The sequence below is a fragment of the Alligator mississippiensis genome, chromosome 15 (genome assembly GCF_030867095.1).
Source record: "Alligator mississippiensis isolate rAllMis1 chromosome 15, rAllMis1, whole genome shotgun sequence".
NCBI lineage: Eukaryota > Metazoa > Chordata > Crocodylia > Alligatoridae > Alligator > Alligator mississippiensis.
Genome location: NC_081838.1, coordinates 19,502,773 through 19,517,648, shown reverse-complemented (window position 1 = coordinate 19,517,648; position 14,876 = coordinate 19,502,773). Strand labels below are relative to the sequence as shown.

General features: G+C 60.7%; 1 protein-coding gene across 2 annotated transcripts; it reads right to left on the bottom strand.

Moving 5' to 3' along the window:
- Positions 1 to 1,812: 1,812 nt before the first annotated feature.
- On the bottom strand, positions 1,813 to 14,757 carry LINGO4 (leucine rich repeat and Ig domain containing 4). 2 transcript variants are annotated; one of them, XR_009457280.1, is made up of 3 exons: positions 14,654 to 14,757; positions 4,195 to 6,833; positions 1,813 to 2,621 (listed from the first exon to the last, which is right to left on the bottom strand). XR_009457280.1 is itself a non-coding variant. In XM_059718175.1 (2 exons), exon 2 carries the CDS (start codon positions 6,819 to 6,821, stop codon positions 5,007 to 5,009), a length of 1,815 nt encoding a protein of 604 aa, XP_059574158.1. In that variant the 5' UTR covers positions 6,822 to 6,833; positions 14,654 to 14,757; the 3' UTR covers positions 1,813 to 5,006. The 2 variants fall into 2 exon arrangements, 1 of the variants encoding a protein (XP_059574158.1); XM_059718175.1 differs by having other exon boundaries at positions 1,813 to 6,833.
- Between the last annotated feature and the right edge of the window lie 119 nt (positions 14,758 to 14,876).

Sequence of the window (14,876 nt, the reverse complement as noted above, 5' to 3'; positions counted from 1 at the left end):
CCTATGCACCACCTCAGCCAAGAAAGTCATGCAGCACAGGCGATAGAGCCAGGGGCTGGGAGTGCCCCCACCTCCGGGCAGGGAAGGCACCATGGGAGAGACTATGAAGACTGGGGGATGACTGAAGCCTCCTGCTCCAGCCTGCCAGGATCGGGGGGGACAGGCTGTGGGCAGGGCTCTCAGAGCAGGCTAGATCCTGCAAGTCTCCCTATAGCTCAGGCATTGAGCCCCTGCTCTCAGCGCCCGTCTCTGCAGAGATGCTCGGTCCCCCAGCATAAGGGAGCTGCAGGTGAGATGGGGATTGCCAGCGCTGGGCTCTCAGCTCCAACGGCCTCCTGGGAAGTCAGCTGTGAAAACAGCGTGGGTGGAGGCTAGGCCCACACCCCCCATCTCTGCTCCCTTTATCCGGCTGCTCTCCTTGCTGATGGAGACTTCGAGGTCTGGTGGGTCCCAAAGCAGAGTGCGTCGTTCTTAACCCCGTCTCCATCCTTTCTTTGTTTTCAGCCAGGTCCAGCCCAAAGCCAACGCCTCACCCCCAAGTTTTGCTTCTGGGGCGGAACCTGAGAGTCATTTTGCACCACGGTGGCAATTGTTGGAGGGGGGGGGGTCCAAAATGGGGGCTAATTCTGGCCTCAGCTGTGCCCCTGGGGTAAACGAGGCTGCAGCCAAGTGCTTCTAAAGGAGTCCTGGTAGATCTGGGTGCCAAAGGCCCCGGGGGGGACGCCCCCTCGGCTCTGCTGTTCCTCCCGGCAGTGGAGGCCACTGGAGAGGCCAGTGCCTCCTGTCGGGCCGAGAGAGGCTGCAGCCGGCTCTAGCCCTCCGGCTCACTCACCCTTGAAGGCTGCAAATGGAGTTCAGGACTGGCAGCCCAAACACCTCAGTTCTCATCCAGGGGCTGGAGAGTTTGGATCAGCGAGGGGCTGCATGTAGGGCTGCTGGGTTCAGCTCTGGGATGAGGGGGCTTTCGGTGAGATGGGGTCTAGGAGCCAGGACTCCTGGGTTCAGGCCCCAGTTCTGGGGATATGCAGCAAGGTGATGGCAGGGGAGCCAGCTGCTCCGGGATGCTGACCTGGGCGCCGGGTCCTAGGTTCCCAGCATGCAGCCCTCCCAGTCCCTGGATGCTGCCTTCTTCCAGACCCAGGCCAGCCACAGCCTGGGCCCAACTGGGGCTGGTCCAGGGAGCACCGGGTCCCTCGACAGGAGGTTGGTGAATGCTGCAGGTGACAACCACAGACTGCAGGACATGCATGCATGCACACACGTACACGTATACACAGACTGCAGGACATGCATGCACACATGTACACATATACACACACTGCAGGACATGCATGCACGCATATATATACACTGTAAGACACAAGACACATAGTGCCGGATACAGACCACACACACGCACACTGCAGGATACAGTCACAACTCCTGGGTTTTGTCCTGGCAACAGGAGGGGAGGGGGCTCTGCGCACGCACACCCCCACCTTGTTACTTTGGCACGTGGCTGGGAGCCCAGTGGACTCCTCTTCCATGTGTCCCTTCTCCCCGTCAGGGTTGTGGGTGCTCTGGCACATCTCAGCCTCGCCCCCCATACCCTGGCTGGGGAGCAAGCTTTGCCTGTCATACCAGTGGGGAAACTGAGGCACAGCAGGCCAGCTGGGATCCCTGAGCAGGGACTATTAGGGGGGTTGTGGGACAAGGGGTGGGGGGTTTCAAGCATCCTGCCAGGTCTGCAGAGATCACCATGGGCTGCTGGAGCCTGAACCCCACGTGCTCCGGGGGCTGGGGTGGGGGGGAGATGGAGGGAGAAGAGAGAGAGCCGAGCAAGAGGGTTTTATTGGCTACAGACGCTGAGCAAACGTAGCAGGGAGAAGGCTGCAGCTGCTCCAGACCCCGCCGGCTTCCAGCAGTCGTGGACTGGACGTGGCCCTCAGGGCCTCTTCTGCTCCACCTGGACCCAACAGCCACGGTCCCAGCGCCCAGTCGTGGGAACTCAGCCTCAGGGTTCGACGTGGCGTGTCCCAGCTACGACCGGCCCCAGCGGCTCTGGGGGAGCTGGGCTGCAGGCACTCAGGGCTGTTGCCAGGGAGACAAGGCCAGGATCCAGGAGGTAGAGATATGTCCAGAGCTGGGGGTCACACACCAGGGCCAGGGCCACCACCAAAGGAAGCTAAAAGCTGTTGGGAGGCTAATTGGCTGGTAATTGGGGCTGCCTGGGGGTAATTAGGGAGCTGGCAACTAGCCCCAGCTGACCCCAGCCTGCTGCTCCCTCTCCTCTGCCCCCACACGATGCCTCTAGGCTCAGACTTGACCCCTGAGCTCTGCGGAGCATGATCCAGCCTTGTGTACAGCACCATGCATGCGGGGGCCTGGGCTGTGCCAGGGCATTGCCAGCACTGCCCTGGGACACCTGGCTCTCCCCACCAGCTGGTGACCTCAGAAAAGTCCCTGCCCCAAGATCGCCTAGGCTGTCCTCTGGGTGGGAAGTGGGGACAGGCAGGTGTGGGGAGCTGCGTGACTCAGCTGCTGAGGACTCCTGGGTCCTGTGCCCAGCTCTTGCTGGGTGATGCTGGCCATGCCCCTCAGGTCCTAGCGAAGGGGTCCCCAGCTGTGCGGCTGGTGGGTGCCTGCAAAAAAACCCCACAACCCTTGTGACTCCAGAAAGGCCTGACACCCTGCAAGATGGAGGGGGGCAACCCCCACCCCTCCATGTCTCAGTTTTCCCCGTGGTAACAGGGAGTAGTGAGGTCTGGCTGTAGGCTGGACCCCCCGGGGAGGTCCATGGCGTCAGGACTCTGAGGTTCAACCCTGCCTTTTGGGCGGGTGGAGTTTGGGTACCGGGTGCCAGGACTCCTGGGTTTGTCTCCCAGCTCTGGGACAGGCGGTGAGGGCAGACCTGGTCCCCCGGGTCCAGCAGTGTCTCCAGATCCCAGTGGCTTATGCGTGGCCCTGGGGGTGGGAAGGCAGGTGGGGGCTACAGACATTCCCATTTTCTCCCTCCACCGATGTGGCATCAAGAACCCAAAGCAAAGACCATGCGGGTTCCTCCCTGCACCCCAGGCCTTGTGGCTGGATGCAGCCTGGGGCCAGGATCTGAACCCAGCCCCCAAGCCACAAGGCCCCGCTTTGCTCAGGCTTGTCAGCAGCCCAGGTTGCCACCAGAGGGACCCCCTGAGCCACATCCCGCCTGCCTGTTGCCACAGGGGAGATGCTTGGAGAGTGTGGAAGGGAGCAACAGGGACCCAGGGATACTGAGACCCCCTCTTCCAGGCCTCCAGGGCAGGGGTACGGCAATGTACCTGCCATGGATTGGACACGGTCTTGGCCGAGGGTTGATGGAGAGGCAGGAGCTCGTCCCTGCTCCACAGGGAATTAGGGGACATGTTTTTGTATCAGCTTGTCCAGCAGAACAGTGGTACATGTGTGCTCTGTGTGTGTATGTGTGCTTTGTGTAGGTGTGCTGCATGTGCACTGTATTTTTGTGCTGTGTCCATTTGTGTGTGTGCTGCATGCATGTACTCTGTGTGTGTTTGTGCCCCGTATGTGCTGTTTAGGTGTGCTGTGTGTGCGCTGCATTGCTGTACATTTGTGTGTGTGTGCTGTGTATGCTGTGTGTGCATGTGCTTTGTGTGCCATGCACATGTACGCTTTGTGTAGGTGTGCTGCACATACACTGTGTATTTTTGTGCTCTGTGTGTTGTGTGTGTGTGCTGTGTCTGTATGTGTGTGCGCATGCCCAAAGTGATGCCAGGTGTCGCTGTGGTTGGAAAGCGCAGGGAAGTCCCTTGGGCTGGCAGATATCCGTACATAGCGCAGCCTTAAAGCCTCCCTCCCCGTGCCCCTTCCCCCTGGGCTGCGCTGCAGGGGGATTTCCACAGGCGAGTCCTACGGCCAAAGTACAAGCTCAGGAAGGAGGTCCAGGATGGGGCTGCTCTTCCTGGCCCCTGCCAAAGCCACTTCCTAGGATACAGAGAAATAGCACCAGCCCTTTAAATAGCTGGTGAACCCCCCAGCGGTACTCACCGTGTCCGACCTTCTGAAATGCTACCAAGGCGGTGGCAGGTTACCAGGCCTGGCGTGACCTGGTCTGGTTAGCCATCAAGACTACCCGCCCCCAGCTCAGTGTGGCTTTCTCCTGGTGTTCCTGCCCTCTCCGTGCCTCAGTTTCCCTTTCTGCAACCTGGGGATAAGGCTCCTTACCTGCATTGCCCGGTGGGTGCGAGGTTTAACTCCTTTGTGACCGGCAGGCCGGTTGGTCCTGGCTGGAAGTGGTTACAGCTGGGCCCCCTGCCGCGGGCCAAGGAAACATCAGATGGGACTTGAAGCCCGACTAGGCTGCAGTTTCTTTAGCCGGCTGTTAAGGACTCGTGGCAGCTGGAGGGGCGGGGGGAGCGGGGGCAGGCTCTGTGCTGGGAGCTGCCCAAGGATCAGGGGCAAGGATGGCTCTGGGACAGACATGGGCAAGCTCGGTGTTTATCCACCACAGCAGCTTCCCCATCCCCATCCTCGCGGCACAGCTGCCAAAGCCCCTGCCAGGCCCCCTGGCTTGCTCCAAGGAGAGAGAAAGAGGCTCCCAGTGCCCTGATACCATGTCCCCATGGCCATCCCAGCCCCCCCATAGCTGGCCCTGACTTTGTCCTGGCTCTACAGGCACCACACGGCACCTCCCAGACCCGCCACGTGCATCCCCGACTTCAGCCCGGAGACGGGACCAGCCCCTCTGCCCAGGCTGGGCTGGGATCAAAGACCCCATGGGGGAAGGCATGAGCATGTGGCCCCCCTCCCCAGTCACCTCCTTTTTATCCTGGCAGCAAAAGCATGAGAGCCAAGGCTTTGGTGGAAGAACCCAGCCGAGTTACATGTCTGGGGAGTTGGTTAATTAAGCTGATTTTAGCAGGTTAATTGCTGGATGCAGAAGGTGAAGGAGTGGAGGGCCATGCCTGGCTCGGAGAGGAAGGAGAGGAATGGCACCCTTCCCCCACTGCCACGTTTCACCTCTGCCCCACGGAGGCTCACGTGAACCTCATGGCCAGCCGGCCGCCGTGGCTGGGCTTGCCCCGTGGTGCACCAGGGGAGCGTGGGACAAACTCAAAGGTGGCATGGTGTTTCACGCGACCCCTGCCCTTGCTCCAGAGGAAGATGAATAGGAAGCAGACAGCCACAGAGCTAAGGAAGGGTACTGCGCCCATGGCCACGGCGCCCAGCAGCATGCCAAGGCCCGGCAGGGGAACCACCGGCGCCCCCAAGCCATTGGCACTCATATTGGCCAGGGGGAAGGTGTCATTGGCCCAGCGGGACGGGTCGTAGACATGCAGGTGGGCAGCCATGGTGTCATTGCCAGCCACGTTGCTGGCCACGCAGTAGTAGGTGCCACTGTCCTGGACCAGGGCGTAGAAGATCTCCAAGGTCCCATCGGGCAGCACCCTTACCCGGCCCCGAAGGCCAGCGTCCAGCCAGGCCTGGCGGGGAGACAGCCAGGTGATGGTGGGCATGGGGTCACCATCCCCCTGGCACCGCAGCCTGGCTTTGCTCCCCTCCTCCACGCTCACCCACTGTGGGGCCTCAGGTTGGATCTTTGCCCTCCGGCAGGTGAAATGCCCAGATGGGAGGATGTCTGAGAAGTCCTTGAACCTCCGGCCGCGCACCAGTGCGGGGCTGGCACAGGCTGGCTGCCGCCCCTCGAAGCTCAGGCGCCGGCGGCGCCGGACGACCCACAGCAGGCGGCAGTCGCAGGCCAGCGGGTTCCCATCCAGGCGCAGGGTCTCCAGGTTGCCCACAGTGTGGAAGGCGCCTTCTTCCAGCGTCTGCAGGGCATTGTCGGAGACGTTGAGAAGGCGAAGGTGGCTCAGGCCCCAGAAGGCGTGGGCTGCCACAGTGGCCAACTGCCCGCCCACCAGGTGCAGCTCCTGCAGGCGCAGGAGCTGGGCCAGCCTCCCACCGTGGATGGCAGCGATGGGGTTGTGAGACAGATCCAGGCAGCGGAGGTACGTCAAGGGCTGGAGGGCCTCGTAGGGGATGATGCTGAGGTTGCACTTGGTGATGGCCAAGGAGCTGAGGTTCAAGCCCAGCAGGCTGTGGGGCTCCACAGTGGCCAGGAAGGGCCAGCGGCTGATCTCCAGCGCCCGCAGGCGGGGGAGGCGACGGAAGGAGTAGTCTCGGAGGACGCTGATGTTGAGCACCTTGAGCCGCAGCTCGCCCAGGTGAGGCAGCTGTCCCAGGGCCCCTGTGGGGACACCCGTCAGGTTGCAGCGCTCCAGTGTGAGCTGCCGGAGCTGCCGGAGCCCCCCAAACGCCCGGGGGGAGATGAAAACTAGGTGGTTGTTGCTGGCCTCCAGGTGCCGGAGGCTGGCGAGGTCCTGGAAAGCGTGGTCCAGGAAGATGACGATCTTGTTCTGGCTGAGGTCCAGCACGGTGAGGCTGGGCAGCCCGGCAAAGACGCCGGCTAGCACAATCTTCAGCTCGTTTCCCCGGAGCCTCAGCGTCATGAGGCGCTGGAGGCTGTTGAAGGCACCCGGCTCGATGTTGGAGATGACATTCTCGCTCAGGTCCAGCTCCTTCAGGGCCTGCAGCCGGGAGAACATGCCTTGCTGCAGCGTCCGCAGGCGGTTGTGGCTCAGATCCAGCAGCTCGCAGGCCGGGGGGATCCTGCCGGGCACAGCCGCCAGGTTCTGGCGGTGACACAGCACGGACCTGTCCTGGGAGGAGCACTTACAGCGGACCGGGCAGACCCAAGCGGGGCTGGGCAGCAGAGCCTCCAGCGTGAGGAGGAAGAGGGGCTGCCAGCCAGCCCAGGCGGAGGAGGGGGCCCGCGGCGCCCCGGGCACCATCTTCCCTGAGTCCTGCAAGGCAAGAGTAGCCTGTAGTTACAGAGCCTGGGGAGTGGGGAAACTGAAGCACTGAGGCCGTGAAAGCCCCCTCCTCACTGCCCATCTCTGTTCTCAGCTGAAGCTCATCACCAGAGCCTTGGCCAGCCAGCGTGGCGCTACCAGGCTGGGAGGGGCATCCTCTAAACCCATGGACCCGCCGACACAGAGAGCCCAGCCTCCCTGCATCTCCCATGATCCTCTGCACTCATGCCCCCCACCCTACCGCTCGGGCAAGTGACAGGTGCATCACAGGCTCGTGGCTCCCAGGCTGGCCACAAAAACAAGCCGCCTCACTCAGCACCCCCGGGCGCTTCCCCACTCCGCTGACCTCCCAGGGTCCCATTCTCATAGAGGGGAAACTGAGGCATGGCACGAGACGGTCTGTGACAAGGGGGAGCTGCTACAGGCTGGATGCTCCTGAGGACCCTGGAAGGCCTGGGACCAGCCCTGTGCACGGATCAGAGCCCAGGAGAGGCACGTATGAAGCTTTACCGAGTGCGGTATTATCCTGTTGCAAAAAACAGAAGTACTGGCACTTGTGCTGATTTGCTAGATTACCTATTAAGTTTTAAAAAAACAACCCTCACCACAAACTGGGCACAAAGAGATATTGCGTTGTTAGCCCCACAGTCGTTCTCGGTAAACACACCTCTCTCATTCAGATTCACAAAACAAAATCTCGCCTTCTCCAGCATCTTGGCAGCCTCTCCCATACTCCGCCATCAGTCATTTCTGCCCCTCAGTGAATCTGTCCATACCTGGGGGAAGGTTTTTAGCTAGGGCTAAAGAGAACTGGCAGGGCTGGGAAATAGAAGAGACGTTACCGGGAAAGGCAGACAGACAGCAACAGGCTAGTTCAAATGGTGGAACATCAAGGGTAGTACACAGGAGAGAGGGGCCTTAACACCTGTGGAGTGGCGAGATTAGCAGGAATCAGGGGGATGACAGTGAGTCAGGAGGTCAGCGGACTCCCTGAGCCCTGCCTGAATAGAAATGTTGCTGCCTCTCCCGGGTAGTTGGTTTAAACAAGCGGGGTGTGAAGTGTACCCGCCTGGATCCATCCCAGGGCTTGAGGCTCAAGCTGAGAACACCCAGGCCGGGGAGATACCCAGTGGGCAGGGTGCTGGCCCCCGTGCACTGGCCGCATCCCCAGCAGGGATCTTTCCCCGGAAATTTGGTGGTGGGTTTAACCCCTGGGGTGCTGGCACTGCCGATTGGCCAGCCCTAGTGCAGAGGTGGTCTTGCAATGGGCTAGGCAGTGCAGAGAAGGGGCTGTGCCCCCTCCCTCCAGGCCCCCCCTGGCAGGAACATGGGTCCCCGATGGCTTCTCCAGCCTGTGGCGGTGGGTAATCTCTCTGAGTGTCCCCATGGCTCGGCTCCAGCACACGCATTAACCGGAGACAGCAAAAGTGAGGGATGAGCCGCGCTGATGTGGCTGGGCAAGGAGGGGGCGAATCACGAAGGCGGAGGCGGCGGGGAGACAGGCTCATTGGCATGGGAGCCATCGCCTGCCCCGCGCTTGGGCATGATGTCAGCAGTGGAAGCGCAGCCAGCCAGCCTGGCGCATCTCAATGCCACCCGGCTGGAGGACGGCAGGGCCACGATCCGGCACCTGAGCCACACAGGAGGTGTCACTTTGGGCTTTAATCTGCCCCCATGGCTGGTCTCTGATGATGACGGAGGGGGCTGTAGGCAGCCAGGTGGGGGCTGCAACAACTGGGCCCCTTTAGCATGCAGAAGTGGCAAGGAGAGGGGTGGACATGCTAGCCGTCTGCCTAGAGCTGTGGGGCTGTCAGAGAGAAGACCGGGGGGGGGACCACTGGTCTCTAGTGCTGCAACCAGAAGGTTTAGATGCCAGCTGGAGGCCATGGCATGGGCTGCCCCAGGGAAGCAGGTAGGTACACCTAGACTGGGGGGTTGGGGTAGCATCCCGTACCTCTGTGGGTGCGTACAGCTCCGTGCACCACCGCCAGCACCAGGGCTCAGCTCCAGTCTCACCCTGATCCCACGATGGTGCCCAGACAAGCCCCTAGCCCAGGCTGCCGCCGTTTGGGTGGGCATGGCCCAAAGGAACAGTTAACTTGGCTTGTGGCAGTGACACCTGCCCCTGCAGCAACCCCCCACAACCCACTCTCGTGCCCTCCTCTGCTGAGTGCCCCAGGCATCACCAAAGCCTCTGGCATATTCCCCGCCCCCAAGCAGGCTCTATTGCTGCAGTGGGCACACGGCACCCCTGACCAGGCTGAACTCGGGCCCAGATCTCTTTGAAAGGTTGCCCCAGGGAAGGCAGGAGAGGGGGTTATTACCGGATAGCCCTGAGCACGGAAGAAACAGGCCGGGGCACCAGGAAGAGGAAGGCGTGAGTGAGCGCGCAGCAGCCCATGGGTCGGGCAACAGTCCCGGGTCCAGCCCACGGGTGACCAGTCCAGCCCCTGGGGAGAGTGGGTGTTGCTTTGGCCCCAGTGCCCTTTCTGGAGCGGAGCTCCAGCACCAGGGTGCTGCCAGCACCCGAGAAGCCCCAGGAGGCACCGGGAGAGCGACTGGATGCAGCAATAGGAGCCTAACGAGGCACTTTAATCAGGCTAATGCAGCCGGGGGAGGGAGAGGATGGGGGCTGCGGCACAATGGCAGGGGAACTTGGCAGGCACTCAGCTCTGCTCCGGTCTGGCACCGTGGGCCTGATCCTGCCCCCGCCTGCACTGACGGGGGGTGGTGAGACAAAGGGGATCATGGATGCTGCAAAGCCCCAGCCCTCGCCAGACTGAGCGAGGCTGAAACCAGGCCACAGTGCTATGTGCCCCTGGCCATGGCCCCCATCTCACAGCGCTCAGTGCTGCACGTACAAAGAGCCCATGCAGCCTCTGTCCTGGAGAGCCTCAGGCTGCCCCCTTCCGCTCAAGGTCCCGTGACACGCTCCCTAGAGGATGGGCACCCGGGCCCCATGTTCTAGTCCCAGCCCTGCCCCCAGCCTGCAGGGTGACAGGAAGCAAGTCCCTGCCCTGTTCCATGCCTCAGTTTCTCCACCTGTAAAATGGGCACGGCAATACCAGCAAAGCACTTGGGAGATGTGCTGATACGAAGACACTAGTGCCCAGCTGCCTGGAGCAGAGCTGGCATCACTGGCCCTGGTGAAATGGGCTTATGCATCAGAGGCACTGGAGAAACGGTGCAGCACTGGGGTCACAGCCAGAGTCTCGGTGTGGTGGTGGCCCTGGCTGGAGGGTTTTGTCATAGATTTCATAGACATAGGGCTGGAAGGAACCTCCCGAGATCATTGGGTCCAGCCCCCTGCCAAAAGAGAAGGAATCAGATCACCCCAGCAAGATAAGCATCCAGACGCAACTTGAATGTGTCCAGAGTAGCTGCTTGCACCACTTTTGGGGGGAGTCTATTCCAGATTCTGGAGACTTGGACAGTAAAGAAGTTTTCCCTTATGTCCAGTCTAAAATGGTCTTCCAGCAGTTTAAAACAGTTGCACCCTGTCTTCCCTAGGGGAGCCCTGGTGAACAGACCTTCTCCCAGGTCCTGATGTACCCCCCGATATACTTATAGGCTGCCACCAAGTCCTCTCGCAGCCTGCGCTTTTCCAAGCTGAAGAGTCCCATAGTTCTCAGCCTCTCCTCATGAGGCCTGCTCTCTTGACCTCTGATCACGCGTGTGGCTCTCCTCTGGACTCTCTTGAGCTTCTCCACATCCTTTTAAAAGCGTGGAGCCCAGAATTGGATGCAGTACTCCAGCTGCGGCCTCACCAAGGCCAAGTAAAGCGGGAAAATGACGTCTTGGATCTTGTTTGAGATGCCTCAGTAGATGCAAGCCAGGGTTTTATTTGCTTTGCCGGCTGCGGCATCACAATGGTGGCTTATATTTATCTTGTGGTCAATCGAGATCCCCAAGTCTCTTTTGGACATAGTGCTAGTGAGTGAAGCACTGCTGAGCCTATTGGAATGGTGCATTTCTCTATATTGAAGGTCATCAGGTTTTCATCCACCCACCTTGCGAGCCTGTCCAAGTCGGCCTGAATCCTCAGCCTATCCTCCAAGTGTAACCGCGCTTCCCCACAGTTTGGTGTCATCTGCGAACTTAGCCAGTCTGCTTCTGACGCCTGAATCCAAATCGTTAATGAATATATTAAAGAGTACGGGTCCGAGTACTGAACCCTGAGGGACGCCACTGGTCACCATGCGCCACATTGACTTGGTTCCATCGACTAACATCTCCGGCTCCAAACACGGAGCCAGTTCCCAGCCATCGGGCCGTGAGGTTGTCAAGGCCGCAGCACCCCAATTTAGCCATGATGACATCGTGGGAGACCAAGTCAAAGACTTCTTTAAAATCCAAAAATACGACATTAACTTCTTCCACCCATCCAGATATATGACATCAACCTCTCCCCCTCTCGCCAGGCTGAGGCTCTTTGCGGTGTCCTGTCAAGCCCCAGCTCCCGGACTCCTGTGATGAAATGAAGCCTGGCGACAGTCTCTTTCCCCTTGGTGTCTCCGGCCAGTGCTTGAGACACCCCAGAAACGCGGCTCAGAAGCAATGACGCCCATCGTAGTGCTAGAGACGCCGGCCCTGGGGCCGAAGGGGAAGGAACCCCGGGGTTTGTGTAATTGCCTGGTCTTTCCGCCTGTCCCCCCTGCCATCTGGGGGTCTCCATCACTTGTGGGGCTGGAGCTGGTGACCAACAGGGCCCCTTCTGGTCAGCCATGCTCACGCTGGGGCGCAAAGCAGTGAGTCCTCGGCAACAGGCCCCACAGACAGGATCAGGCCCACAGGCGAGGCCCAGCCCAAAACCAGCCTGATGCCGCTGACTTCCTGCCCGAGCTGGCGTGGCTCCAGGCTGGTGTTGCGCTTGGTGCTGGGACCAGAGTTAGGCGTTTGCTCGGGAACATCACACCTTGTCTGTCAACAGTACGCTCCACAGCCGCCCAGCCCCAGCTTTGCGGCTCCTGCCTGGGAATTCACCCCCTGACAGACCACGCGCCCTCTCCCGTGACTCCCAGACCCAGGCCGGGGAGAGGAACCCAGGAGTCTTGCCCTGTCCGCCCCACGAAACCGCCCCATCCCCTGTTAAAATGCCTGCGGCTGCATTGTGGTGCTGGAGACAGCTCCATAGTGGGTGTGCGTGGGGGTGACTCTGTGTGTGTGTGTGGGGGGGGGGGTGTCTTTGTGTGTGTGTCCGTTCCTGGGGGTGTATGTGTGTGTGGGAGCCTGTGGGTGTGTGTAGGGTGGGGGTGGTACCTGTGTACGTGTGAGTGTATGTGCGTGTGGGGGCATGGGGGGAGTGTAGGTGCTTCTGTGTGTGTGTGTGTGTTGTGCATGTGTGTGCGTGTGCATATGGGAGAGTGCCTGTGCACGTGTGTGTGTGTGTGTGTGTGTGTATGTGCATGCTTGTGTGTTTAGGTGCCTGTGTATGTGCAAGTGGTGTGTCTTTGCGAGTGTATGTACGCATGTGGGGGCTGTGTGCCTGTGTGTGTGTGTGTCCCCTTTATAATTAGTGCCTCTATCCTGGGCCATGAGTGACCGGCATCAGCTCCGGCAGGTGAGCGAGGGAACCCCGGGCAGTCTGGCCTGGTCCCACAGAGCTCGCCTCTAGAGGCATCCTAGAGCCTCTGGGACCAATCCTGCTCACACATTTCCTCCAACTCCAAGCTGGTCCCTGCAGCAGCTCTGAGACTTGGTGGCCATCCACAAGGGGAAACTGAGGCACAGGGCTGAGGTGTGACCCCCAGATCACACAGGACCTGGGAAAAGTGCTTATCCTGGGACCCTGCACTACTTCCCCACTCCAATATGCTCCTAGTACAGAGCCCAAGCGCCCTCCTTTATTGAACAGGCTCGTTAATGAGTTAGATCTAATTAGACTGGGGGAGGCCTCTCTCCGGCAGAGTCCTGGTGCCCCTATATTAGTGCCTCATTGCCATTAACATGCCCAACCGCAGGGCACCCCAATGAGACAGGAAAGGCCATTAGGCCCCTCTTTAATTAGACAAGCACAGGCAGATGAAGTGACAAGACCAAGGCCCCAATGCAGGAAGCCAGTGGCAGAGCCACACTCAACCCCTGCCTTTCCCAGCCCTGTGCTACTGCCCCACCCCGGGGCCATCCAGCTGCCCAGAACCCCGACCCCAGGGCTAGTGAGTGGGGCTGCGATCTGTTCGGGGCCAAGCTGTTACAGCAGGAAAGGGAAGCCCGGGGGCGGCAGAGACTGAGGCACGACTGCCAGCTGCCTCCAACGGCCCCCGCCTGCACCAGCCGGCGCGTGCATCACCTGCTAATTATAGTGGGAAGGAACGATACTCCCCCCACGCTCCCCACAGCCGTTTTTAGCCTGCTTGCACCTTGCAGCTGATGCGGTGGCTGGAACCGGCGTCTTCCCAAGGCATCACGGCCAGAGCCCCCCCAGACACCTCCTGGAGGCGGCATCCTCGGAGGCCAGAACAAGGGGCCTGGAAGGGGGGGCGCGGGGCTGATGGTGACCCCTGCTCATGCCACCGGCACATGGAGCCCTGGACACAGAGGCCATGGAGGAACCGGTAACGAGGACAGGTGATGCCACCCTGTGTCTGCAGTGAGGCCTAGTGGGTAGAGCTGTGCTGGGGGAAGGGCAAGGGAATCCGTGACCCTACCCACTAGGGTTCACTACCTCTGCCCCAAGGCAGGCATGGCCTGAGGCAGAAAGCCTGTTTTGCCTCTGCCACCGATGGCCAGGATGGCCCCGGTCAGGTCCCTTTGCCCTGCTTCCAGCCTCAGTTTCCTCCTCTCTCAGGGGGAGACCTGGAGGGGAAGCCTCATGCCCAGTGGACCTGGTGAAGGCTCAGCTCTGCTCCGCTCTCCCAAGCCAGGCTCCCCGGGCAGGGATTGTCCAAGAGGGCCAGGCTGCGGGGAGTCTGCAGTGACACCTGCACACGTGTACACCCCTCCCCCTCCGTGCACACATCCATGCCAGCACACATACACACAGATCCATGCACACATACAGGTGCACACGAATCCATGCACACACATAAATACCTGCAAATCTATGCACATGTGAATCCATGCACCTAGACATCCAAGTGCACACACAGATCCATGCACCCATACCTGTACATGCAAATCCATGCACCTGCCCATGCAAGCACACACAGACCCGTGCCCCCATGAATCTTTGCACCCATCCTTGTACACATGAATCCAGAACACACATACATGCACAAGTGAATTCATGCACCCATACCTGTACACACAGAGCCATGCAGGCACACACATGTACACACACAGGTCTGTGTCCCCATGAGTCTATGCGCCCTTGTACACATAAATCCATACACACCTACATACACACGCAAATCCTTGAGCCCATACATGAAAGCACACACACAGAGCCCTGCACCCATATGTGCACCCACAACCCCGTGCATGCACACCTGCACACACAAGTCCAGGCACCTACCCCTCCATGCACACACACGTCCCCATCCATGCGTGCACACATGTGCACATGAATCCAGTCACACACACACACATGCACATGCGCCTGTCCAGGCCAGCACACATGTACACACACACAGAGCCCTGCACCCATACGTGTGCACACAACCCCATGCACACATGACCCCAGGCACTCATCCATGCCAGCACACGCATACCGATCCCCGCACCCGCACGTGCACACACAGCCCCAGGCACCCACCCATGCCAGCACACGCACACCCCCGCACCCCAACGAACCAGGCGGGCACACACGTGTGCACAGCTCCCTGCCCCCCGGTACACACGGATCCATGCGGGCCGGACCCCCCCCGCCGTACCTGGGGCTGCGGCGCCGGGCGGGCCCGGACGGGCTGCGGGCTGCATCCTGCCGCTCCGGGCTCGGCTCCGCGGGGGCAGCGGCCGGGGGCGGCGCCGGGTCCTCCCCGGGGAGCCCCGCCTCGGCCGGGGCGGGGACGGGCCGGCCTGCGGCGCGCAAGGGGTTAATGGCCCCTGAAGAAAGGGGGCGGGGCGCTCCTGCCCTCAGGATCGGGGCCCGGGGGG

Bases quoted from the DNA above. Each gene is read 5' to 3' on its own strand.
- LINGO4 (XM_059718175.1), bottom strand. From the start codon at position 6,821: ATGGTGCCCGGGGCGCCGCGGGCCCCCTCCTCCGCCTGGGCTGGCTGG.